General features: G+C 34.1%; 4 protein-coding genes and 1 long non-coding RNA gene across 5 annotated transcripts; 4 read left to right on the forward strand and 1 right to left on the reverse strand.

Annotated features, from left to right (window-relative positions):
* Positions 1-412: 412 nt before the first annotated feature.
* Positions 413-1530, reverse strand: LOC101897442 (mitochondrial import inner membrane translocase subunit Tim21). The gene is made up of 3 exons (XM_005177522.4): positions 1017-1530; positions 781-963; positions 413-703 (listed from the first exon to the last, which is right to left on the reverse strand). Exons 1-3 carry the CDS (start codon positions 1353-1355, stop codon positions 509-511), a joined length of 717 nt encoding a protein of 238 aa, XP_005177579.3. The 5' UTR covers positions 1356-1530; the 3' UTR covers positions 413-508.
* Positions 1531-2623: 1093 nt separating this feature from the next.
* On the forward strand, positions 2624-4230 carry LOC101897950 (protein CEBPZOS). The gene is made up of 2 exons (XM_005177525.4): positions 2624-2855; positions 4030-4230. The coding sequence occupies exons 1-2, from the start codon at positions 2726-2728 to the stop codon at positions 4164-4166; spliced, it is 267 nt and encodes an 88-aa protein (XP_005177582.1). The 5' UTR covers positions 2624-2725; the 3' UTR covers positions 4167-4230.
* A 128-nt stretch (positions 4231-4358) lies between these two features.
* On the forward strand, positions 4359-5858 carry LOC131802030 (tubulin-specific chaperone C-like). The gene has a single exon (XM_059121364.1). The coding sequence runs from the start codon at positions 4492-4494 to the stop codon at positions 5611-5613; it is 1122 nt and encodes a 373-aa protein (XP_058977347.1). The 5' UTR covers positions 4359-4491; the 3' UTR covers positions 5614-5858.
* Positions 5859-9654: 3796 nt separating this feature from the next.
* LOC131802031 (signal transducing adapter molecule 1-like) lies at positions 9655-12835 on the forward strand. The gene is made up of 4 exons (XM_059121365.1): positions 9655-9929; positions 10182-10459; positions 10519-10809; positions 11212-12835. The coding sequence occupies exons 1-4, from the start codon at positions 9887-9889 to the stop codon at positions 12646-12648; spliced, it is 2049 nt and encodes a 682-aa protein (XP_058977348.1). The 5' UTR covers positions 9655-9886; the 3' UTR covers positions 12649-12835.
* Positions 12836-14735: 1900 nt separating this feature from the next.
* Positions 14736-16534, forward strand: LOC131802032 (uncharacterized). The gene is made up of 3 exons (XR_009342014.1): positions 14736-14970; positions 15646-15744; positions 15863-16534. It is a non-coding gene; the product is annotated as an uncharacterized LOC131802032 (long non-coding RNA).
* The last annotated feature ends 3770 nt before the right edge of the window (positions 16535-20304 follow it).

Consider the following 20304-nt stretch of genomic DNA (forward strand, 5'->3'; position numbering starts at 1 on the left):
ATGGCTGGGATTAAGTTAGATTAGTTTTAGTAGTACTTTAGAAAAATATTTTTAAATAAAACCAGAGTTGAAACTACACCCAAACGAAACGGTTGCGTTTCCTTTCTCATTCTGTTGGAGAGTCTCACTACAAGTCTCTTTGTCGGTAATCGCAACATGAGCATTTTAATTATTTTAAGATCCACGTTGCTCCTACGATGTCATACTATAGTATGTTAAAGCCAGAAATTATGCGTACATTTGGAAAGAGAAATTTTACCTATTATTCGACTTTTCATACACAAATATTCAACTATATTTTAGTTTTAAATGCATTTTGAAAAAAAATAAGAAAAATAAGTGTGCTTTTTCAAATAGATCGTGAGTCTTCCTTTCTGATTTTGCAAAAAAAATTGTAACAACAACAAATCGATTGGATAAATTCTGAATGCAACACTCTATATTCTCCACATTACAAATATTTGACTTTGGGTATAAAAGCAACACTTTTGGTATAGAATTTTTTTAGTCACTTCTTGCTTTCAAATGAGGCAAAGGAGAGACTGGATCCCCCCACTAAAGATTGGTTTACGTTTAACTCAGGTGTTGTTGGTGGGGATGATGAGTTGTCAAAAGCGCGATTATCCTCCAGTACAATGGTTGTGTTTGGATAATGATCCAATTGGACAAATAAATAGCGATACATCATTTTGCCTTGCGTATTCTGAAAAGTTCAAATCAAGTTTAAGAAAAATAGATAAATGCATATACTGTTTTGAATTTCGAGTTGACTAGGCTCACCTCTTTGCTTTCCAAGTGAACAGTTCCTTTGTTTCGCAGACCTTGCACATAGAATTTCATCCGTACATGAGGTACTCCATTTCGTTCAAATACAGTGTGCATAACATGCTGTCGCCTACCACGCCTGGATTCCTCCCCATAACCTTTTATTGGTGCACCGATAGCGTCTTGCACGCGAATATCCTAAAAATTAATTAGCTTTCTTTATTATTCCTTTCAATAGTTGCAATGTTTACCTCTTTTACTCTCTCCAATGCGTCAGAATAAATGTTATTTGGGCTCGTACTCGAGAACAATTCACGGAATATGGCCCAAAACATAACGGCCGTCACACCGATTCCAGCAAGTATAACTGCCGTATAGCTAGCCGTCTTTGTAGTTTCTTTAATTTTTTCTCCTAAGGGTCGTACATCGTTTGACAGTTGGGAAGATCTATTTTCTTGACTCCCTACCTGCAAACTACTGTTGCCGTCATTTCTTTCCCTTACTTTCCCATGGTACGAACATCCAATTATTTTATTGAAAACAATTCGCCTAACATATTGGGCATTACGTAGAAATAGTATCTGTGACATAATATATACTCCATACACAACGGAAACAGTCCAATGTGCCAATGCTGTCCCCAAAGTAAATGAGCGCGTGGAAACCAAAATTAAAGACGTCCCCAATAAAACAAATATGAAAGCCAAAAAGGAATGCCCGATAAATAATAAAGAGAATGCAAAATCTTGTTTACGAACGAGTAAAATGCATAAGGCCTAGTACCTCTTTTGTTTACGAATGGGACATGAGGAAAACGCAATCAGCTGGAAGCATTCATAAAATGACCGCGGAATTAGTTGAGTCAAATATCGTCGCTACACTACAATCGCAGATAACGGCGTAATCATAAAAGGAACCATCGAAACTACATACAGTTGAATTGTCGAGGTGTGTCGTTCCACAACATACTAGTTCAAACAAGCTATTTGAAGCAAATTTAGTTCTTGAGATCATCTAGTTCATATCATAGTACAATTAAGACATGGTCGGGCATAGCAATCACATGAATACAATTTTTTCTTATGGTAGTTTTGCGATGTCATAACATGAAAACAGTTTTTGGAAACAACTCTAGTTTAGTAAAACTTCTTCGATTTTTTCGAAATTTTTTCCAGATGTGGTTATTTCTACCCTGATTCCGGAAACGGGCCCGAAAGTCCGGGTTCAAGACCCGGGCTGAACTTACCCAATATATACAAAATGGGATATATCGTTTGAAAGCTTATGAAAATACCTTGCAATTTTTTCTTATGGTAGTCTTGTAATGTCATAACATGAAAACAGTTTTTGGAAACAACTCTAGTTTAGTAAAACTTCTTCGATTTTTTCGAATTTTTTTTCCAGAGGTGGTTATTTTTACCCTGATTCCGGAAACGGACCCGAAAGTCCGGGTTCCAGACCCGGGCTGAACTTACCCAATATATACAACATGGGATATATCGTTTGAAAGCTTATGAAAATACCTCTTCAACAAGTGGTCAGAAGATGGGGTATTTTTTGTTATTCATTTTATGGACCCGGATTAGGTAAAAATACCTACCACTGGAAAAAATTTAAAAAGATTGAATAATACTTTCAATATTATCAATATAAAATATGGCAACATGAATTCTGTAAACATTACGTTAAAACATTTATGTGTCCGACAACATCATTTCCTTATCTATCGGAAAGATGTAATAATAACTTATTTAATAAATCGCATCTACCTTTATTCTTCTACTAGTATCCTTGTTATCGACTGTTTAAAATATCAAATTATAACAGCCAAAAGTCGATTTAGATATCCCTTGTAAGTACGCAAAATATTTTTCTGAGGTGGCAAATGATAAAGACAAAACAGATAAAAACAAATGTGCCTATACTAACATTTAATTTAATCAAGTAACTGTTCTATGTAATGTTGCCTAAAGCGCCAAAAAGTGGTTTCTGGAAATTTGTCAAAGGCAGCGCCAAGACACTTTTTGTTATTGAAGCAGTTTGCTTTGCTGCATCTTATGCCGTGTATTACCGTATGAATACGAACCGAGGTGTGTAATTTTATATAACTAATATTTTACTTTCCTGGAATTTGAACATCTTTTAACAGTGGACAAAATATTACATCTTAATATGACTTTCAATGTGCCTCTCAATGTTAATTGCCTCTTTGACAAAGAAAAAACAGCGGTATAACTTGGGATGACTCACCCTGGTCATCATACAATAGTGGAGTTTAGAATCGATCACACCAAAATTGTATAGGTCAATGGAATGCATGGTTTTTGTTGAGCTTAGGGCAGGGGCAGTGGCTCACATTAAAAAAACTCATCCTAGTTTAGGGGTTATGTTCAGATCTGATCGATATTGTTAACACTTTGTGTATTCCAGAACTGCAAGAATGTATTTACTACGACAAGTCCGGTTTTTTCCATCGTCATTTGAAAGATTATAAAAATGCCTATCCAACAAATAGTAAGACAAGAAAAATATTAATTTCGTACTGTGATATTAAAAAACAGAAAGTGGCGTATTTAAGGGAGAAAATATGTTAGGAATTGTAAGAGTTTTGGTACATATGCCACACTTTGGAAGGGCTAAAGTGTAGACTTTGTATAAATTTCTTATTGCGTAACCTATAATGAGCCCATTTTCTAAATTTTAAAGGGAGTTTAAAGGACTTCTGGAGTTATAGATTTTCTTATATTACGTCTGAACCGGTATGTATATATATATATATATATTCAGGGTTTAAAATCCAGCACCTATTGAAATTAGCATTAAAGTGCAATTGTTAATAAATATTGACAGCCACGGCTAAAGTAGCAAATGATAAGCTGTTAAGCTCAGCGCATTACTATTTAGCTCGTTTTTGATAAGGTAACTATTTTTATTTAGCCCTAACCGACAATAAAGCAACACTTTTGTAGTTTTAAACTAGTTGTGATACTTATTGGCTAAATTGCTCTTTCATTGCAGCAAGAATGTAAATGTTTTTACTACGACAAGTCCGGTTTTTTCTGTTGTCATTTGAAAGATTATAAAAATGCCTATCCAACAAATAGTAAGACAAGAAGAATATTAATTTCGTACTGTGATATTAAAAAACAGAAAGTGGCGTATTTAAGGGAGAAAATATGTTAGGAATTGTAAGAGTTTCGGTACATATGCCACACTTTATAATATTTAACAAGATCAACGCACTAATTTTGTTTTTTTTTTCAGAATTCCGACAGTATATTAACGAAAATTATCCATTCGTGCTGGATTATTATTATAAAGTTGGTGAGATAATTGGCAATAGCAATTTGCGTGAAATTGACGCAACAGTCTGGAAATCGGATCAAAAGAAGAATAACTAAAAAATCACAATAATAAAATAGTTTATTTTAAAGAGTGGAAAGGGTAAATGGCTTCTAACCCATACGTAAAGTCTTTAATATGGTTAGTGGCTTTTGGCGGCATAGGTTATGGGCTTTTACGTTTAACTGAACCCTCGGAGGAAAAACTTGCTAAAATACGTTCAACTACAGCAGGAGTTTATTTAAGCGAAGACGAACAGAAGAAGATCCAGTTTTTAAAGAAATTGCAATCAGCTGCTGCAGAAAACGCCCCCGTGTATTCGAAAAAGAAGGAAGACAATTAAAGACATATCTTACCTTTAAACGTTAAATACTATTAGCAAACATGAGTAGCACTCGACTATCTATACCTAATGTGGATAACGAAACACTAGATGACAACGCAATTTCAAAAAAGGATCAAATATTAGAACGACTCAATAAGCGCAATAAGGAACGTCAAAATTATCTGGATGTGAAATTGGAACAACGAAATAAGGAGACTTCAGATGCGGAAGGCGTGGATTACTTTTCACAAGCATTTGCCGATAAAGTAAGGGAAATCGAAGCACGCATTAAAAATCTTAGCGAAACATCGGCAAAGAAGAATCCAGGCGAAAATTCCAGCATTGATTTGGCACGGCATTTCACGGAAATAACATTGGAGATACAGGAATTACAACGATATCTAACTAACTCAACAATGTTTCTTACAGACTTCAAGATCAAGGCATGCCAAAGTATTGTAAATGATTTATTGCAGTCATGCGAAGAGGCGAAAGTAAAACTTATGCCGAAAAAGAAGTTTGGATTTAGTGGACGGAAAGTCACTCCAAAACCATGTCTAAATCCCAAACTTAGTAAAACTGACAATGTAGACGGAGCAGAAAAAAATGAACATATAAGCACGATTACAGGAAGCAAAGTTAGCTGGACACTCAGCAATAGGACTAATGAGTACATTTGTCTGAAGGGCGATGAAGTTCATAGCAAAGATATAACTATTGCACATTTACAAAATTGTTTCGTGGAACTCCAGGGGCCGGCTGGTTCAGTTCAAATATCTCACTGCTCCAACAGCACTTTCCTTTGTGGGCCTATAGCCCGTTCGTTGTTTGCAGATTTTTGTACAAACAGCACACTAAGTGCTGCATGCCAACAAATGCGACTACACTCCTCTGAACAGTGTCAAATATATCTGCACGTCACCTGTCGTGCCATTATTGAGGATTGCAGTAAAATAGGAGTGGCACCCTACAACTATGACTACACGGGCATTGATGAAGATTATAATCATGCCAAAATCAATAAAGAAGTCAACAATTATACGGATATTGCCGATTTTAACTGGCTTTCGTCGGAGGTGGCCTCTCCTAATTGGCATCTGATCAAGGATTTTCATGCCATCAATTGGGTTCAGAAACGGCAAGAATTTTTGACTAGAAACATGGATAATGCATCTTTATAGTGCTCAACAGCAAGACAAGCGTAGCCCGAGCTTCAAAATTTATACCACTGTATTTCGTTATCTAGTTTATTTTGCAATTTTTCCATTCTACTCCCATAAAATTTCTCTAAAAATTTGCGACTGGTAGCTCAAAAACTGTACCGCAATAAAAAAGCCACATCACTCAAGCACTTTATATGTACTTTACTTTTTTCACTAACATGAATCTAATTTCATTTCCTAAATAAAATATTTTAAACAACATAGCTCAAACATTTTTTTTATTTAAACTTAGCTTGTGGCCACAATGTCCAAAAAGGTGTAAACAAACAATGCATTTGATTCACTACTGCACTATGATCGAAATTTTGTGCTGCCAACATTTCAAAATCAGAAAACTTTCCCTCATGGTAGAATCAAGGGGTAAAGTCATGCAATCATATTTTTACAATATATTCAAAAATTATTAATTTGACAACATCCCATTGTCAAAATGTGTACACCCAAGTCTGTTTTTACACGGTAGATTGGTTCCAGAAGAAGCCGTGTAAAAAAGACATTGATCTTATACAAAAATCGGTGATTTGTTCCTAATCTCTAAAACCTATTAAAATTAGTGAAAAACAAGAATTTTTATTTTTTTTCTTTACCAAACACGTCTTATTGCATTAACAGTTCACAAAATATTAACACTTTTCAATTGCTCTGACCAGTAAATTTTATTGTATGCACATAGTGCTATTCACATTTGCTTTGATCAGTAAAAATTGTTTGCACGCGCTAAAGGAGAATTCACTTAAATCTTTAAGCTAGTGTTCGCAAACTATCGATACTATGGATGGTTTCAGACTTTTTTCTTTCATAAATACTTTTTTGTGATATGAACATACTTCGCAAAAATTAAATTTGACAAAAAAATTTAAGTACATAAAATTTCAAATCGTGCTAAATGGAATAAAATCGTGTAAATAAATTAAATGTATTCAATTTTCAAACCGTGTTATATCAAAACCGTATACAAAAAGACCGTGTAAAAACAGACTTAGGTGTATTTATAAATCCATTGTACATACACAAATCAGAGATGGGAACCTGTTTTTATGTCGTAAAATGTGACAAGGCAAATTACAAAAAAAGCCGAGATGGGAATGCTTATTTGAAATGACTTAAACTTCTTAATGTTAACATGCTTTCACTGTACTGTGACTGTGAAAACAACACAGCACGGATGGTAGTCACTAACACAAATCTTTCTCTACTGCGATGAATTCCATATCACATAGTTTTGATTGGACTGTGGCTGCGAATGTAAAGATAAGTGTCTTGCATAAAATATAGTAAAAAAAAAAAAAAAATAGATAAGCAATATGCTGAAAACCGCCTTTGAGCTTTGACTTCCAAGGTCAATAGAAAAATGCTATCTAAAAAAAAAAATAATCTGGATTTGTCCAAAGTTTTGCCCCAATGGTTTTCCACTAACATCCATTTTCCATAAAATTATAAAAGTAATTGAGTGGTATCTGTAGCACATTACCGAAATTTGGTCTGAGAGTGAGGGTAAAAAAGTTTACTTTTTTAAATAATGAGCTTAAGGTCATTGTTAAGTTTATATGTTATTGATCACAATAAAATATTCAGGGTTAATATTAACATAATAATAGTCAGATTAACAAAACAGCTATGCATATGATATTGGCCGGTAACCTCATTTCAAATAAGCATTCCCAGCTCTGCATTTTCTGTAATTTATCTCGTCAGGTTTCCCATTTTTGATTTGTGTATATTCAATGGAGCTATGAATAAACATGTTGACATTGAGATATTGTCAAAGAAATCATTTAAAAAATGTAAGCAAATTATTGCATGACTTTTCTTTCTTAGTTCTACCAATGGTACAATAAGAAGGTAGAACAGCTTCGTAAAACTACAGAAATATAACCCTAAGGCTATGCCCGCATCATGTCAGACTCGTTCAAATTATATACAACAAGTTGTTTTAAATTTTTTTATATTTTCCCTCATTTGTAAAATGAGTTATATAGAGCGAAAAATGAATGAAATGTCTGGATTTTCTCTCAAAAATATGATCCAAACTGTTCAATCTTTCAATTTCATGGCTAAACTGGTTAATAGCTTTAATGCGTGAGCCGCATTGTACGTGTCTTCCAATCATTAATTTTGAAAATATTTGGAACAATACGTACACAAAAGTGACAGAATTCGGGCACACTTAGAAAAAAATTATTATCGGCTGGTAGCTCTACCTTACCTTTTTATTGTACCATGGTTCTACCATGGTTACTACAATGCAAACCATGTCTATTTTGTTTATTTTTCTGTTCCAGAACCTGCAATAATCTACTTGATTTTCGATATCGGTTATCGTAGTAAACATTTTGAAACCTTTGCAATTCTGGAAGATATCATATATTTGTTGCTTTTATGTAGCCCATGGAAATGCATCATGAATAGTAGAAGAACATAGGGAACATTGATATGTCAAATTTTTTTAAAATTGTTCTTCAAAAATAAGTAGATTTTTTATGTTTCCTAATATAATGTAATCAGAGTTTGTGTGATATGCATTTTACAACAGTTTTAATGAATTTGAATAAATTTCCATTCAAAATTGGTTTGACAGTTCGTTGTCCCAGCAGCTGTGTCGATGCGGCTACATTTATTCTTCTACCATGTGATCTGTTCCAGTACCTGCAAGAATCTGAAATTTTTGCAATTTTCTTCGATATCCTAAAGGGAAAATCGGTAATCTTTGTAAAAACTCTTACATTATTGCAGTTCTGAAACAGACCAATGGTATCATGGTAGAATTAAGAAGGTAAGGTCATATATCATATCATATGTTTACAATTGGCCTGTTCCAGAACTGCAAAAAGTTTTTACTACAATAATTTTCATCTCTTTGTCAAAATGTATATTTATGAATTCTTTGTACATACCCAAGCCAGAGATGGGAATCTTTTTTCTATGCAGTGAAATTTGACAAAGTAAATTACAGAAAATGCAAAGATGGGTATGCTTATTAGAAATTACAGAGATGGGAACCTTTTTTTATGCAGTGAAATTTGACAAGGTAAATTACAGAAAATGCTGAGATGGGTATGCTTATTTGAAATTACTTTATATATAAATAAGTGGTCTATTATGAAACCTTTTTAACACGTTTTATGGTACGTAAAAGAAAATATATAAGGAACGTGTGTATAACCACATTTTTTGCGGTTAGAAACTACCATGGTAGAATAGAAGATAAAGTCATGCAATCATATGTTTAATTTTTTTTTTTCGAATTATATATTTGACAACATCTCATTGTCAAAATTTATGTTTACAAATCCATTGTAAATGCAGAAATCAGAGATGGCAACCTGTATTCTATACAGTGAAATTAGACAAGGTAAATTACAGAAAATGCAAAAGATGGGTTTCCTCCGCCGTATTAAACAAGGTACAACAATATAATAACACAATATAATCAAAGGAAATAAAAAACATGTCAGTGTGTGAAAGAAAGAATTTGATGTCATATCTAAAATTCTGACATACACACCGAAATACACATGTTTGTTCCTCTCAGCTGATGTTTGTTTACGTACACACATGGTACAATAGCAAGGTAAGGTAGAGCTACCACCGATTTTCCCTCTATGATATCGAAAGAAATTGCAAAACTAGGAGATTCTTTCATGGTACTAGGACAGGGTAAAAAATTAGCGGAACAAGATGAAGAGTTGCAAGAAGAAATTTTGTACAACAAGAATTTCCAAACTCTTAGTAAAGGAACTGTCAAAATTTCTCTCTCTAATCGATCTCTTTTACAGAACGTCTGCAAACAGTAACAATTTGCATCAATTATTACAAGAGGTGTGGATCAGGCTCCTAGATATATAGAGAAAAAATTTTTGAAAATATATTTTTTAATTTCAAAAATACACGCTCGCATGAATTACTGGCATTTTGTCGTATAATATCGAAAGAAAAACCCAAAATAAAATATCGATGCTATCGATACTGCCATCGGTTGTTTGCCAGCTCTAGGTCCAATGACTGAAAGTTAGTATATACCTGTGTGTGTATTTCTTTTGTTAGTCATTATTGCAATTTGCGAAAAAAAGAATCTGAACGAGGAAGCAGTGTATAAGACTTTACTTATTACATTCGGGAAATACTTGCAAAAATTCATAATTACGCTAAGGAAAATTAGGATCATTTGTTTAGAAGTCAGTATATTTATCACAACATATTAAACGTCGCTCCGAAAACCGAACAAAGGAAAATGGGAATATTTGGACAATCCTCCGGATTTGATGCGGATGTTGGTAAGTGGAGGATAAAGTGGGGGATAAACGCAGAAAGCCGAGGAACTAATTGGATTTTGGTTGCGCATCTAGTTTGCTTCGTCAAATGCAATAGACGACAAAATACTTGCTGACCTGACCACGCACAAAATTTCTTCAAAAGCCTGGAAAATATAATAAATTACGAATGCGCAAATAAATAAAGATACAATTTCGCGATGATGTTCAACTTTTTATTATTTATAACCCCTTTTTTATTTTGTCCTGTTTTAGAAAAGGCCACAAGCGAATCAAACACCAATGAAAATTGGGCATTAATACTTGATGTGTGTGACAAGACGTCTTCGAATAGTCGCAATGCCAAAGAGTGTTTAAAGGCCATTATGAAAAGGATGGGCCACAACGACCCGCATGTCGTTATGCAAGCCATTACATTACTGGATGCATGTGTAAACAATTGTGGCAAACCATTTCATTTGGAAATAGCGTCTCGCGAGTTTCAGAACGAATTTCTAAGGTTATTAGGAAAAGTGCAACCGAAAGTAGCTGCGGTAAGTTGGAAATATGTTTCATTATCCATAATATATATTGTATAATGTTTCTTGTGCAGAGAATGTGCCATGTATTGAAAGGATGGGCGGAGGGCGACTTCAAAAGCGATCCTGAACTAAATCTTATCCCATCTTTATACACTAAACTACGTCAAGAAAATTATGATTTCAGTGGTTCGAGTGACAAACCAACACAATCTACTGCAAAAATGGTCACAGCTAAAGATCCAAATGCAACTCGACAACAAGAGGAAGACGACTTGGCCAAAGCTATAGAATTGTCTTTAAAAGACGTTAAAAATAGCCCGAAAAACATTGGTTCTTCATCCGGTGGCAGTTCATCCAGTTATGTAAGTAATTTCACATATACGTTTCTCAATTGACACATTTACGCCGTCAGTGCTGAGTGCAGAATATCCTAGAATTCGGTAATTTTCTATAAGTTGCTTCCTACCTTCCGTCACAACTCCCATTGCAAATGGACAACAGAAAACCCAACAGATTTGTTATTCATGTTGAGAATTTCGAAATTGTGTCCCCCATGGATAACAGAATTAGTTTTTACTCTAGTCTAAATTCATAGGACTCCCAATTTGTTGGTAATGTTAAAAGAATTCTCAAGAATTATGGACGATATTTCCCATCAAACATATATTTGTTACATCTAATATTATAATTGTTGAGTTCTTAAACATCCTTCCATATAGATCATTTGACAAGTTAATTAATTGCGACTTTTAATATATTTTTAGCCATCATTATACCCATCGGTTTCCAATAATGCTACATCACATGTAAGTAATGCAGTGGAAACTCGCCAAGTTCGTGCACTATACGATTTTGAAGCCGCTGAGGAAAATGAATTGACATTTGCTGCAGGAGATATTATACACGTACTCGATGATTCGGATCCTAATTGGTGGAAAGGGTTTAATCAACGCGGTGAAGGTTTATTTCCTTCGAATTTCGTCACCGCAGATTTATCAGTGGATCCTCAACAATTGGAGATTAATCAGCAACACAAAATGAAAAAAAGTTCACAATTTGAAGAAGACACTAAGGAACTGCAGCACAAGACTGAAGCCGCAGCGGCAGCTGCTGCATCGCAGAAGATTGAGATAGACGAAAAGAAAATTGACCGTCTGTTGCATTTGATTAATGAAGCCAACCCTGAAGACCCTTCGCAAGATACAGAAGAAATGTTACGATTGGAACAAGAAGTACATCAAATGGGTCCGTTAATTGATACAGAGCTTGAAAGAGTCGACCGAAAGCACGCCCAACTGTCGCAACTATCTAGCGATTTGGTGGACGCTATCAATTTGTACCATTCTTTAATGAGAGATGATAGAAATTTAATGGGATCTCCTTACGGCGTGAATAACGTGTCTAGTGTTCCTGGCATGCCGAATTACCATAATATGCCCCAACATGGCTACAACATGTTATACGGATCCAATGCAGGATTTATTGGAGGGTTTAATAGTGGACCGCACAGTTTACAGGGTAGTCTGCCATCAGTGGCTTTTCCAACAACTGCTAATTACCAATCAATGAATATATCGATGCAACCGTACCAAAGCAGCCAATCGAACTCACAATCATCTCAACATCAAGGTCTTCATGGACAATCGAATTCGCAGATAATTTCCCAACAGCCCTTATCTTTACCACAAAATCATTCCCAGCAGCAGATTTATATGGCATCCAATGGCCAAATACAAGGATCTTCTGCAAATATACCTGTTTCAGTTGATACACAGCAGCTCCAAACGTATCAGGTTCCACAACATTATGCCATACAAACTCAATCTCCTTCGGTTCCAACAAATACCATGCCGACAAACCAACAGGCGCCACTAACACATCCCACTCAGAATCATCCGCAATCATACTTCAGTTCTCCGCAGCAAAGTTCTCTTCAACAAACACCACAGTCATATGTAAATAGTTCTTCCTCTCAGCTTCTGTCAGACCCTACCCCTATATATGTCCACCAAAATCTGCCAACAAATGGTCCACCTCAATCTACATTTGTAGGTCCTCAACAACAGGCTTCGCACTTGCCACCTCCACTAGACGACCAATTTGGCCAGCTGCAGCACCAAATGGCAAATATGACAGTTACTTCGCAACCTTATCAGACAAATATGCAACAAAACATTCCAGTTTACAATCAACAGCGGTAAAACACTAAAAAAAGTAGAATGCATGTTGTCAACAGAAATATAGATATGGATCATCTTCGTTTCTATCGTCCCCCGTACAGAAGTTATTCAAATCATACAGTTTTTAATGTATATGAATTTATTCTAGTAACGCTAGAACGCAGTTTCCTAAAAGAGTTTTTTTCCTACGCTTTGGCCACATGTTTTAAAAACGGAAGAGACGTCAATGTTATTTTATCTGGTATTCAATATTATTCTTGCATACATTCATAATTAAAAAAATATATATATATATTAAAACTATGTTATTTAAAACTTGTCATATTACATACATATATTAATAAATTAGAAAAGGTTAATAAAATGCATTGATCTATCATTTTAATATTAATGTTTTGAGGAGAATATTATTCAATGAAATATGCAAATTAGCATCCTGCAATTTTCAATATGTTCGCAAACTTAAATGTGAAGTAGCTGCAGAAGTATATAAAAGTCGATACGAATTACGTACCGCTCGCACTAAGCCCCACACATTTCTATGCCAGATGTACACAAACAAGTCTAGTATAATGTACTTCGGATGTAAGTTGCCGTGCCGTATCTAACGTTTGCCGTTATATGGGGGCTATACGAAAACGTGGACCGACGTGGCCCATTTACGAACTTAAACTGCCTACTGGCAAAATAAACACGTGTGCAAAAATTTATCCTTCTATTTCAATTCGTTAGAAAGATTACTACAGAGAGACGGACAACGCTGAATCGACTTGGAATTATACGCTGATCAATTGTATATATATTTTGTAGGGTCTACAATGTATATTTCGAGGTGTTACGAACGGAATAACAAACATAATATATATATAAAAAAGCCATGAATACAATTGTTTCTTTTGGTAGTCTTGTAATGTTACAACTTGTAAGTGCATGTATAGTTTTGAATAAAAAATTTAAATTCTGTTGAAATTTAAACTCGCAAATTCCCGCGCGTTCAAGCGCATTAAAAATGTCTACATAATCTGGATGGTTTTATATTTTACATCCCTTTCGAAGAAATCCGTATCAGATTTGGAGTCGATCTAGAAATACACGTCCGGCTGATGCACACGATAGCTCTCGTGTGCATCAGCTATACACAGAAATCAGAGATGGGAACGTGTTTTTTATTCACTGAAATGTGACAAGGTAAATTACATAATGCAGAGATGTAGAGTCTTATTTTAAATTACTTTACCTTCTCAATTTTGCCCTGTTTTTGTCAAACAAAGATCAAGTTGGGAGGTGGCTATCTCCCTCCAAAAAAATCAAATCCAAATTTTTAAAAATAAATATATATTTTTCAAACTTTCCACATTTTAATGTATAAACAACACAGGTCAGGTGCGACTATGGACAATATTGGCACACTCGGCAGCGTACCTTTCCCTCAAATGAAATCAATGTCCGATATTCTTCAAACTTCGAGCGTCCAATATTTTCTACCAACTTTACGCCTTCAATGAATATGTGAAATGTTGTCTTCTTTCTGGTAATTTCCCCACAAAGGGAAGTGGACACATGTCGAGATTAATAAACATTTTCGGGTTTTATTGTGAAATCAGCATCCGGACGTTAAGTTCGAGGAGTTAAAATCGAATGATAAACTTAATAATATAATCGCTAAAGGATGTTGGAGACTATAAAAAAGGAATATTTGGCACGCCAAGGTTGTTAGTTTTCAGACTCGACAGTGAACACAACAGCAGCGACATCAGGCAAAAAGTGCTCAAGTTCCGACTAGCGTCATCGGCAGAAGCAATACTCAGCCATTACCTTTTGACATCATCAATGCGTATAAATAGCCTCTTGTCCGATTTTAACTTAGATACTATTACCGCCATAAACTTAACTCTATAAATTCCTTTTCTTAAGCATCAGTTTCAATAGCTACCACAAACTCCAAAGCAGCCTTCAAAAACCAAAATAAGTATCTATTACAAAAAACAACATTGGAAATTAGAAATTTTAATGAAACAAAAAGTTGGAAAAATATTTAATTGAATTTGAAAAGTTTTTTCACAAACAAAAATGAAAAAAGGTAAAAACCATATGATTGTCAATTGCACCTTGAGAATTACTATTTTACATGGCCCAATTATAAGGTCGACAAGCAAAACCCGCTGATAACTAAATTTTCTGTCAATATAATTCGAATTCGCTTTACAACTTCCACAAATGTCAATAATACTTGCTTTCTTTGTCAAAACATTTATTATTTACATTCGAAAAAAATGAAAATATGAAAGAAAAGGGGTTTTTTGAATTAACTCCATGCTGCTGACACTGTGGAGACCCAATAATGTAATCCAAATGTTTATACAAAAATACACAAATGCTGTAGACACAGCTAAGGTCTTGCCAAGAATCCCTCATTTGTCCCCCATAAGGAGAATTAAAACAAAGGAACCAATACTAATTTTACAAGTTCTGTCCTGTCCTGTCCTGGGGACCTCTATCATTTGGGGGCAGATCTACCACACTGACGGCTGGCTAGCTGACAAATTTTTGCACCGGCGACAGCTCAGTCTATGGGGCCGCAGTTCTTGTCAATGTGCTAGACCTTGGAAGAGTGGACAAAAAACTAAAAATTATTGCTAGAGGGATGACAAAAAATGACAACGAATCATATGGGTTTTATAATAGGTTTGAATAACCGGTTAATTTGGCACGGTTTTGTAATGCACCGTGCCTGGAGAAATTCCCACCCCACCATGGTATCCCTGTTCTCCTATTCTATTTCCTGGAATACCCCATACTTCGCCCTACCTGTTTAGGACCTACGTTTTCTTACCTTGTGTCTAGTGTATTTCCATATTGAAAATCAAGAATTTCTAAATATCGTTATAAAATTTATTAATTTTAAAGTATTCAAAAAAAAAAAAACGATATAATTCATCCTCTTTAAATTGAATTCATGATAAATATATAAATTGTGCTCTTAAAAAAAACAATAAAATATTTCTTATTTCTTTTCAGGGCTCGATGGCACCAGGAACATTCTTTCCTCTCCTTTAGAGTTAGAGGAGGCTGTGGAAGTGGCGTACATCGGGTATCAACCTTTTCCCAAATAAATGTGTATGTCTTCGTACGTTTAAAGTAGTTGCACTATAATTATATTCACGCTTATTATTATTTTATTTTTTTGCTTCCTTGTTTTTTTTTTTTAATTTAATTTTTCTTTTTTTTTTTTTAGGTAAAAAGGGCGAACAAAAAGGATAACCAACACTAAATTTGTCGGCGATAAGGGCAACAGTAGAGATGCTAGGGTAGCCTAACCCTGAATTGAGCTCGATTCGGAGTTCTGTACCTATTCCGCAAATACGGTAAGTCAAACTAACTCTAAATCCTTTTGTTTAGCCTTTCCTAATAATCTCTCTTTCTTTTCTTTTCATATGCGGAATCTAATTAATTGGCTTGTCGTCCGTCGGTCTGTCCGAGTATGTTGTAAGATTGTCTATTGGGATCGAGAATAATACCCATGCATGCCAGTCTGGTCATGCATAAACACTGCGCCTCCCTCGGTGGATTGAACGGTGTTGAGTGGACTCCCGGTGTGGCCTCCAGTCGTTGTTGATGTTGCTTTTGTCTTGGCGTTCCTTTGAGTTTTTAAAGTCTTTATGTATTGGTATTATTTTTTCATATTTTAAGCAGTGTTTATTTCCTGTTTTTTTTTTTTTTTGTATTACAGTTTTTCTTACAGCTTTGCTTTCGCTTTAATTTTTCTTTAAAGCACTATTTTGTAAGAGCTATATGTGTTAATATAGTTATATTTAGCTCATTATTTTGCTTAGTTAAATATAATTAGTTGTGCCAATATTAGGTAATAATAATAATAGCATTGATTTTGATTTATTAATAAAAATTATTTTACACCAACTACTTTTACTCTCTTTGTTGGGATTCACGGGAGCCACACGTCCAATCTTCTTTGCAGGTCTAATCAAAAAAGGATCATCTCCTCCTCGTTTTTTCCCCTACAATTATTCCCCTCTTTCTTTTATTTCCCCTTCATGACATTTGACAATTGCTATATTCCCCAGTTCATTCTGGTGAATGGCTAGTTTTAAATTCTTCTTCTTCTTTCATTTAAAGCTTAACCCTCTTACAGGCGCACACCACAGTTTTTTAAATAAAAATGTTGGAAATAGTCTTTTATTTTCTTATTACATATTAATATTTATGTTTTTCACATTTTGTAAAGTTGTTCTCCAAAAACAATTAGTCTTGTTAATTCCAAAATAATATTTTCAAATTAAAAACACAAAATGAAAAAAATAAACAATAGAAGACATCTGATTGAATGTTGATGAATGAGAAGAAGAAGAGTTGCAAGAGATTGCAAGAAGAACTTTGTCCAGCAAGAATTTGCAAACTCTCACTGAAAGAACTGTCAAAATTTCTCTCTCCAACCACTCTCTTTTGCAGAACTTTCGGGTTAACAGACGACTTCCAGTAACAATTTGTAACGATTATTACAAATTTTAGGGTAACCAGACACACCTAATTTGTGAAAACCCCGCTATTTCGTTTTATTTGAAGAAAAATAATATTATAAAAACATCTAGTAATTCAATTATTTTCTGTGGCGTTATGTAAATAAATTACAAAGCCTGTGTGGGTACGCGAACGGCATTAGATTTTCTGTCTGTCTTTTAGGAAGGAATTTAAACATTTTTATCGGGAATGTTGAATTGAGCAAATTACCTCGAGTCCGTTTTCACCATGGTTAAATGCTTTAGCAGAATTGTCTGGGCAGACAGTTAAGAAAATGTTGTTGAAATCGTCCGAGAGTAATTCTGATCCCAATCTAGCTTTATTGCAGAAAAAAACGACACCCAAAGGTAGTTCCGTAGAAATATAACATATCATGGAATATAAGACTTATTGGTGTGTAAAAGAAAGATATTGTTTATGTTAATATATGTAAGAGTATGTGTATGTCATGAATACACATTATCATGGTACATTAAAAAGCCATGGTAGAATTAAGAAGGTAAAGTATTTTAAAAAAAGCATTCCCAACTCTGCATTTTCTGTAATTTACCTTGTCACATTTCACTACATAAAATCAGGTTCCCATCTCTGATATGTGTATGTACAATGGATTTATAAATACGAATTGTGGCAACGAGATGTTGTCAAATGAATAATTTTTGAAAAATTTGTAAACATATGATTGCATGACTTCCCCTCCTTGATTCTACCATGTAAGAAGCTAAGGTAGAGCTACCAGCAGATTACAATCTTTTTCTAAGTGTGCCCGACTTCTGCCAATTTTGTACATGTATTTATTGTTTTGAAAGATAAAAACAAAATATTATCAAAATCAATGTTTGGAAGGCGTGTGAATTGCGAAACGCGCATTAAATCTATTCGCCAGTTTTGCCATGGAATTGAAAGATAGAACTGCTTTGAAAATATTTTTGAAAGAAAATCCAGGCATTTCATTCATTTTTCCTGCTGTTTAACTGATTTTAAATACAAATTTGACAGGAAGCGGGCTGTATTTCCGTAGTTTTACGAAGCTGTTCTACCTCCTTGTTGTACCATGACACATTACATATGAAGGGCTCACAGCTATACCGAACTAAGTCATAAAAACATAATTCGAAGATATTTAGAGGTAAAGTAAATGCACTGCTATTAATTTCTGGAAGGAATATTTTAGTCTACCAAAAGAAAATGTAAAAGTCTATATTCAAAATTAACTAATGATATCAATTTAAAATAAAAATTATTTAAATATATTACTAAAAAAATCTTCAAAAACAAAAAAATCTACTCTGGTTCATTATTACTCTGAATAAAACTTGAAGCTTTCACAGCTAAAGAGAACCAAGTCAAAAAATAAAATAAAGTGTTCGTTATATGACTAAATATAGTTGACTTTAGCGATTAATTTCCCACTAGTTTCGGAGTTTTATTTTGAGTCATGTCTTGGTTTAGCGGCTGGCAGCTGCGAGTGCTTCTGTTGTAATTGAGAACCATTGTGATTTTAAGGAAAATAAAAATAATATAATTTTTTCTTCATTTTGTTACCAGAATTTCAAATAAATAAGCTCTTGAAAATGTTGGAAAAAAGCAAAAAATGAAATAAAATCTTATTTTAATTTTAAAATAATCCGACCAAAAAAGCCCGATAAAAAACAGAATTAACCAAAATTAATTTTTTAAAAAAAAAATAAATTAATGTTAAAATTTAATGTTTATACTATGGTAGAAATAAGAATGTAAAGTCATGCAATTATATGTTTACATGTTTATACCCTCCACTAAAGTATGGAGAGTAAGTTTGTCATTCTGTTTGTATCACCTCGAAATATTCTTAATCAGTATAACATTCTATGTCGATTTAACAATATCAATCCGTCTGTCCGTCTGTGGAAATCACTCTAGCTTCCGAACGAAATGAAGTAAGTTGATAAAAATTTACTCAAATGTGTATTATGTCTGCAGGACTTTTGGTATTCAAACGGGGTCACGTCCTCGTATAGCCTCCATATAACGGTACCTTCGATATTCGGTGTTTTTAGTGATGTTACTTATCGGAACTATTTCAAATTTAGTATTTGAAGTTCATAATGAATATTATGTGCAGGTCCACGTCTTCGTATAGACCCTAATATGCGGCTACATTCGGTATTTTTAAGATTTTAACTGAATTTTTAATGGATTTTAATTTTTTGATAATTGCCAAATTTGTACCAAATGGTGGAGGGTATTCAAAGTTCGGCCCGAACTTACAGCTTTTTTACTTGTTTTTTTTTTTCAAAGTTATGCATTTGACAACATCTCGTTGTCAAAATGTATACTTATAAATCCATTGTACATACAAATCAGAGATAAGAACCTGCTATCTATGCAGGGAATTTGACAGAGTAAATTACACAAAATGCAGAGATGGATATGCTTATTTGAAATTACTTTACCTTCTTAATTTTACCATGGTTTCAACAAATATTTACACATAAAAAATTCGTTATTTCCGTCTTCATCATTTTTGGGGCTGGCAAATATTCCTCATTTTCATAACAGGAAAAATCACTAGTACTGCTATAATTACTATCCATTTATAGAAAACACTGATGTTTTTTTTAATATTGCTGTAAACTAAACACTAATAGTACTGATTCAAAGTGAAACACGCTGACTTGGTTCATTTTTGATTTGAAAAAAGTCGAAAATGACAGTCGTTGACTTAGGTTTTTTACCGTTATCTTTGGAAAGAAACACTTTTTGACATTGTGGTTTACAGAGTAAACAGAGTTTCCATATACGGGGACATTGGCACTAATTTCGGCATTTTTTATTTTTCATGACTTGGTTCGGTATAGCAGTGAGCCCTCCATATAATCAAAACAACTACATCGGTCTTAAAACATTTAATGCATTTTTATAATCAAAGTTACCTTTGCCGTTTTGCACTTAATGTAAAGCAGCGCTAGGCAAATAGCATCCCCATGGTATAATTATTACAGGTAACAGCAAGTCACAGTTGATTTGGCTCATGGTAGAAGAATATATAAGAATACAGGTAGTCGCATCGACACAGCTGCTGGGACAATGAACTGTCAAACCGATTTTGGAATTGAAAATGTTGAATGAAAAATTATCGAAATTTGTAAAAATTGTTCA

Source organism: Musca domestica, unplaced genomic scaffold (assembly GCF_030504385.1).
Source record: "Musca domestica strain aabys unplaced genomic scaffold, Musca_domestica.polishedcontigs.V.1.1 19, whole genome shotgun sequence".
Classification (NCBI taxonomy): domain Eukaryota; kingdom Metazoa; phylum Arthropoda; class Insecta; order Diptera; family Muscidae; genus Musca; species Musca domestica.

Excerpts from the sequence above, each read along its gene's own strand:
- LOC101897442 (XM_005177522.4), bottom strand. The coding sequence starts at position 1,355 with ATGTCACAGATACTATTTCTACGTAATGCCCAATATGTTAGGCGAATT. Across the intron at positions 964-1,016 it reads CATTGGAGAGAGTAAAAGAG|GATATTCGCGTGCAAGACGC; the intron begins GTAAACATTGCA and ends ATTAATTTTTAG. Across the intron at positions 704-780 it reads TTCACTTGGAAAGCAAAGAG|AATACGCAAGGCAAAATGAT; the intron begins GTGAGCCTAGTC and ends TGAACTTTTCAG.
- LOC131802030 (XM_059121364.1), top strand. The coding sequence starts at position 4,492 with ATGAGTAGCACTCGACTATCTATACCTAATGTGGATAACGAAACACTA.
- LOC131802031 (XM_059121365.1), top strand. The coding sequence starts at position 9,887 with ATGGGAATATTTGGACAATCCTCCGGATTTGATGCGGATGTTG. Across the intron at positions 10,460-10,518 it reads TGCAACCGAAAGTAGCTGCG|AGAATGTGCCATGTATTGAA; the intron begins GTAAGTTGGAAA and ends TTTCTTGTGCAG. Across the intron at positions 10,810-11,211 it reads GTGGCAGTTCATCCAGTTAT|CCATCATTATACCCATCGGT; the intron begins GTAAGTAATTTC and ends ATATATTTTTAG.
- LOC101897950 (XM_005177525.4), top strand. The coding sequence starts at position 2,726 with ATGTTGCCTAAAGCGCCAAAAAGTGGTTTCTGGAAATTTGTCAAAGGC. Across the intron at positions 2,856-4,029 it reads CCGTATGAATACGAACCGAG|AATTCCGACAGTATATTAAC; the intron begins GTGTGTAATTTT and ends TTTTTTTTTCAG.